The 6936-nt window shown below is 40.7% G+C and overlaps 1 protein-coding gene across 1 annotated transcript; it reads left to right on the top strand.

The window, feature by feature from the left end:
- The first annotated feature begins 4166 nt into the window (after positions 1–4166).
- On the top strand, positions 4167–5038 carry LOC141402913 (uncharacterized). Its single transcript, XM_073985039.1, has 2 exons — positions 4167–4247; positions 4322–5038. The coding sequence occupies exons 1-2, from the start codon at positions 4230–4232 to the stop codon at positions 5036–5038; spliced, it is 735 nt and encodes a 244-aa protein (XP_073841140.1). The 5' UTR covers positions 4167–4229.
- Positions 5039–6936: the final 1898 nt, after the last annotated feature.

The following is a 6936-nucleotide window of genomic DNA, read 5'->3' on the forward strand; positions in this document are numbered from 1 at the left end:
AGAGAACCTCTCCGAAGAGTTTTGTACCAAAAGAGGTTTCAGGCAAGGAGACAGCCTTTCGTGTGATCTTTTCAACATCCTGCTAGAAAAGGTTATACGAGAGGCAAACTTCAAAAGAAGTGGCACAATCTACACCAATAGCTACACGTTACTTGCTTATGCTGATGATATAGATATCATGAGGCGATCAGTAAAAGAAGTAACCGATACCTTTATGAAGGTCGAAGGTAGAATCTGCTAAAGTGGGTCTTGCGGTAAACGGCGAGAAGACCAAGTTGATGGTGTCGACGCGCAATGCGTCCATAAAGATCGGTCCAACTGTTGACGTTGGTTCCTATAATTTTGAGGTAGTAAAAGACTTCGTCTACCTCGGCACCGCCGTAAACACAACTAACGACAGCAATTGTGAAATAAAAAGAAGAATTGTATTGGCTAACAGATGCTACTTTGGCTTAAGTAAGGAGTTTAAAAACAAAGCCACATCTCGTCAAACAAAAATAACGCTTTACAATACACTGATACTACCCGTGCTGATGTATGGTTCCGAAGCCATGGTACTTGCGAAAGCAGATAAGGCAGTGCTTGGTGAGTTTGAGAGAAAAATTTTTCGAAAGATCTACGGACCAATCTGCGTTGACGGTGAATATCGACGTCGTATGAACCACGAACCACGAGTATCTGCTGTACAACGACATCAATATATTTAAACGTATCGAGATAAAGCGATTGCGTTGGCTAGGCCATATAATAAGAATGAGCGATGATGAACCCGCTAAAAAGGCGTAAAAATTCGAGCCACATGACGGTGCACGCAGAATTGGAAGGCCAACGAATAGATGGCGCAAACAAGTGGATGAAGAGATAACAAGGCGCGGTATTCCAAAAAACGAAGAATTGGAGATATTTTATTAGTTCGGTCTATGGAACAAATGTTCTGTAATTGCCTAGGTAAGTAAGTAAGTAATATTCGAAGGGAAATTTATTTCCGACATTCTCTCCGAAATCGGAACGAATTCCGCTATGAAAAATCGTAACGAAATCTGAACGATTTTGTTTCCGAAGTTGTTCAGATGTGTCGGACATCTGACATTTCGTTTGCTGGGAACCTAGCAAAGCAATCGTACTGAAATCGAAACAAACTTCGGACGCTACGTCCGATGTCGGATCTGAAATCGTAACGATATCTCAACGAAAGTTGTATGAAGTGGTTGACATAATTTCGGAACGAAATCGGATCGATTTCGATTCGGAACGAAATCGGAAGAAAATACTTGGGAAATTCGGAATGTGAATTTTTTCTTTCGAATTCGTACCGAAATTGGAAGAAAAACATTGGTATATTAGAAGGGAAATGTACTCCCGAAATTCCCTCCGAAAATCGTAAAGAAATCGGAACGAGTTTGCTTCCGAAATTGTTTAAATATGTCGGACATCCGACATTAGGCTCGTTGGGAAGTTACACATTGTCTGTGTGGGTAGATATGAAATGTTTTAATTTCGGGTCATATGACATTGATGGCCGGTGTAAACTACCTCTAAGTAAGTAAGTTAAGAATAGTTTGTGGTGGATGGTATACAAAATTCGGCTCTGTATAACGACTTAACGACCGACTTTTTACATCTTGTTTTTTTTTTAAGTAATACTGTGCAACAAAATGGAGCTCAAAGTCTGGGGGGTGGAAAATTCCTATTGGAGATGAAAGCCCTTGGTGAGTATATACAGAACCCCGAAGGACAGATTCGCCGTGAGTCGAACTTTCGCGATATGGCGTGATGAAATTTTTGCTAAAGACCCTGTAAGCCATCAGGAATTAGCGTTATATCTTTGTTCACTGTTGCTTTAGCTTATTTTTGAGATGACATGTCTTCAGTTAAATCGAATGAGGTTTTTTTTTCGTAGAGCACTTCGACCTCCAAACTCGCTTCCTTCAATGTCCTTTTCGTCCTTTATTTAAAGAGCCGCTATAAAAGTACCACAAGATGACGTTTTTCAGCTTCGAAATATTCTGCAAAAATGTCGGCCAGAAAATGTTAGGTACGGTTCTCATTGACAACAAATCGATTTTGTCGAGTTTTCGTGGTCGTTTTGTGCACTTACCCCTGTTTGATCAGAAAAAAAACTGTGTTTTGTGTTTTTGTATGTTCTGTAACGAATATACAAAAAACAAAATATATTCTTTTTCTGAACAAAAACAGGGTAAATGCACAAAACGACCACGAAAACTCGACAAAATCGATTTGTTGTCAATGGGAGCCGTACCTAAAATTTTCTGGCAGACATTTTTGCAGAACATTACGAAGCTGAAAAACGTCTTTTATAGCGGCTCTTAAAATAAAGAACGAAAAGGACATTGAAGGAAGCGAGTTAGAAGGTCAAAGTGTTCTACGAAAATAATCCTCATTCGATTTAACTGAAGACATGTCATCTCAAAAATAAGCTAAAGCAACAGTGAACAAAAATATAACGCTAATTCCTGATGGCTTACAGGGTCTCTAGCAAAAACTTCATCACGCCATATCGCGAAAGTTCGACTCATGGCGAATCTGTCCTTAGGGGTTCTGTATATACTCACCAAGGGCTTTCATCTCCAATAGGAATTTTCCACCCCCAAAATTTCGGTTCACTGTGTAATTTAACTGTCGGAAAAGTCGTCATAACTATTATTTGTTTGCTTGTTTTCATTTGAATTCTTTCTAGTATTTTACTGCAAATAAGACATTTTAGCCCAAAGCTAACATCAAGGTCTGACCAAGCTCATGTCAAGTTTCATAGCGTAATGTAGAGTGCGTCACGTTAAGCCGTTGCTGTGATGCATTGCACTTTCCATGGCACATTCCCATGGTCTCCAACATATTTTGGGTGCTGTCAACATTTGGTTCATCAGTCAGTTTTCCTAGTTTTTCATGGGAGGGTTACTAACTTATGCACATAACATCATATACGGTATTTAAGGGGTACCAAAGAATCGCTTCTTTGATCCAGGGATCACATCCACTCGTACATTTATTCACAGAATCTCTCCCGGACCCGCTAAACTGCCACCGACAGCTTATTTCATTCGTTATTTCAACACATAAAACCTTCTCTCTTCAATCTATATAAATAGCTGCTTCTCTGCGTCCTAATTAATAGTTTAAGAATTAATGTGCTCGTAAAGTTCTTAACGAGTACTAATATCATCGTCACAATTATTATTGGCGAACCTACTTTGATTTTTCAAGGCCGCCAGCCAATAATAAATAATTTTATGATTTAATGCACACATACATATCTCTAATTGGATGTGTACTGGGTGTGTATGTGTGTGTTGCGGTATTAGAGTTTATGTAATAATTACATATATAGAAAGTCTCAATTACATAATTTCATGATTGTGGATTAAACTAAAAAGACTCTACGGGCAAACAAAAACACACAAAAGTCGAACATTTAATTGGGTTATTAACCTAAAAGTCCATAAATGCAAGGCACCGCCAAAACAACTTAAATGCCACACTGCGTTTAATGCGGCCGGTCGGCTATGACCAATTCTTGTGGATGGAGTTTTTCTCTTTAAGACCACAAAACAAATGGGGAGGTAGGTAGGTAATGGTGTTGGTGGTCGTTAGCGGCAGGCAGTCACGACTTATTTCACAGTCGCTTTTAAGCAAATTATAGCCGCCACGCACTTACCAATCGAATCGAAATGGAATTGCTTCCCTTCTCATCCCGGGCCACTTACGGTGTACATGAATGCCGTTAGCTATGGTTAAACGCTTGTTTGCCAATCTAAGGCAGTTGTGTAAAGTGCAAAGAAGCTTCATTAGCCAAAAGGTAATCTCAATGATGTTGTTGTTGTTTTTTTGTTGGTAATACACACCCAAAACAAAAAACAAACGTTACCAAAAATGGTGAACAATTGCCCAAAGTACTGCAGCAAATTAATGAACATGCTTGTGAACTGCAAGCAAACCAACAAAAGGGGGAACATGGCCACTGAAAGTAAAGGTAGCAATTTATGAAAAAAAGAAAATAAGGCAAAAATATTAAAAATTATTAACCGCCACCTTAGAGGTAATGATTATGTGACAATGTGTCACCTCGGGGGGCAAGCTTAGTGTCATTTCGTATAAATTGTTGACAGAAAATTAATTATGCATTAGTTCCACAACATTTGCATAGACAAACAGTTGTCTTGGGATTTGAACAGTTAATTAAACGGGGATACTTTTACAACAAATCACACAGGATGATGCATGCTAAATTGGTAAGCTGTCAAGAAGGCAACAAAACAAGAAAAACACTCAAGAAATGATTTTTAATTTGTTACCTCCCTTGCAGACATTTGTGCTGTTGGCCTTGGCTGTGGTCTTGGCTCAGGCTAAACCATCACTACCCTATGGTTTTCCTCATGGAGTACCTGATCACATAGACTTTGCCCCACCCGCCCATTTCCATCAACAGGTTTTGGCTGCTCCCCCTCATATCCACCAGGATCCACCTGCCCACTTCCATCAAGAAGTGTTTGCAGCTCCCACCCATTTCCATCAATCTCCACCTGTGTTGCCACCTGCTCACTTCCACCAAGAACCACCAGTATTGCCACCTGCTCACTTCCATGAAGTAGCTGCTCCAGCCCAATTTGTACCAGCTCCAGCTCCTCTTTTACCCGCCCCAGCTCCACTTTTACCCGCTCCCGCACCCATTCTTCCAGCTGCCCATGCCCACTTTGTTCCCGCTCCAGCTCCAGTAGTCCACACCCATGTTTTGCCTGCCCCAGCTCCAGTCTTACCCGCTCCAGTCCATATTACAAAGTTCTTACCCCCTGTACTCGAAGCTATCCCCTTCACTGCTCCTTTACCCAGCTACCGTGCCATTCCCGGTCCCAAGACCACCACCACCCATGTCTCCGTTGGTTATGCCTTCCCTCATATTCATGCCCATGGACATGCCCATTTGGCCAAAGCCATAGTTGCTCCACACCATCATCACCATCATGCTGCTCATTTGCATGCCGCTCCCTTGACCTTGGCTCATCATCACCACACCCTTTTCTAAAAGGTTCCCTTTTGTTTTAGTTATGCCCAAGCACGAGCATGCAAAAGGTCATTCTTGGACAGTTTTATGAAAATCTGTGGCAAATGTGTGTGACCAAGTCCAAGTGCGGTAACTTATGCAAAGTGTTTTGTAAATTGTGTATACCAAAGAAATTGAATTGTTATTTTATTATTATTTTTGTTGTAATATTTATAATTTATTTAACATTTCTAAATTTATATTTTGTTAGATATTATTTAATAAACAAATCCAAAGATTATTTAACTTATAATTATGAAAGTGTTACAATCGTGAAAAGGATGTGTGTGGGACTATCAAAGAGTTCGGAAGTTGCTCTGCACTTAATTCCAGCAAGCTTTTCGATAAATATTGCTGCACTTGCCGAGATTACAAATAAAATTGGATAAGACTGTTTAAAATTATTGAAGTCTCTCCTTGTCCCAAAGTTCGTCTTTGTGGTTCTGATTACATCCAAGTAGTACCATAATTCCTGATATAATGACCAACAGCTTTTAAAACCTCTGCGGTATCATAAATCACGAATTGAGTATCCGATTTGGCCGGAACCTTACAAAGTAATCAGCATAAGCCAGATGTTCTGCTGTTAGCAGATCATATACTTACAGAGAGGCATGGATTTACCATAGACGTTTACACATGTTGCAAACACTACAGACAAGGATACATCGCTATCTCAATGCAAATACCACGACTAGGACCAATGAAAAGGTTTTAGAGAATTTTCACTGCTAGAACATTTTTACAAGCAAAATCCTGAAAACCTAGAAAACTCTAAAAATGTGACGTTTAATTCGCGGTTTATTTAAAAATCATTTTTTATTTAAAAATACTTTTTCATGTTTTCGGATTTTTCTCATCTATGAAAATTGTAGATTCAGAATCCGCAAAACCTTCCGAGGTGTAAGTGGTTTTCATTTAAAGTTAGTTAAGGCGCACCGTGCATGACATTGTTTTATAAGAAGACGATACAGTCTCAAAAAGTGTAAAAGCTAGGAAAAAGTCATAAAGGCCTATCTTGTAGAGAATTTTCACAGCTACAACATTTTCTCTAATCCCATGTCGATAAGACTTGTGGTTTCCAAGCAAAATTTCCAATATTTCGTGTCATCTGGTCTGACAAATGATGTTACCTGACAACCCGTCATTTCCCTTGGATCAGACCATCTCCCCATAATTGTCTCCATTAGCAGACCACCCGATTTCATTAACTCTGAACGCCGCACATTCGTCAATCATCAGAAAGCTGATTGGCCGGGTTTCAGAGAGTTCACCAGTCACCGCTTCTTCTGATGTTCGGGTAGCGGTAAGGAAGTTCCAAAACATCATCACTGCTGCAGCCGATCGGCATATCCCTGCTGGTCGAATGCCCGAAGTAAGACCAAACTTCCCAGCAGAGGCGACGGGATTAGCAAATGAGCGTGATGAGCTTCGTGGAACCAACCCCAATGACCCCAGAGTCAGGGAGCTGACACTGGAAGTTAACAGGCTGGTCGGCAGGCATAAGCGAACAAGTGGTTAAATCATCTGAAGAGTTGCAACATTTGAGCCGGTATAGGTGAATTGTGGGCAATGGTTAAGTCACTCTCGAACCCTGGAAGAAGGGATGATAGGACCTCAGTCACGTTTGGCGACGTTACGTTGACTGACTCGAAGAGGTGCGCAAGTTATTTCAATCGACAGTTTTTCGAGCACCCCGAGAGTGACAGGGCGAAGAGAAGAGTATTATGTCGCATCAGATCTCTTTGGCGACGTTACGTTGACTGACCCAAAGAGGTGCGCAAGTTATTTCAATCGACAGTTTGTCGAGCACCCCGAGAGTGACAGGGCGAAGAGAAGAGTATTATGTCGCATCAGATCTCTTCCTGCCGAGGAGGAAC

The sequence above is a fragment of the Musca autumnalis genome, unplaced genomic scaffold, assembly GCF_047663935.1.
Source record: "Musca autumnalis isolate F117 unplaced genomic scaffold, ASM4766393v1 scaffold_4, whole genome shotgun sequence".
Classification (NCBI taxonomy): Eukaryota; Metazoa; Arthropoda; class Insecta; order Diptera; family Muscidae; genus Musca; species Musca autumnalis.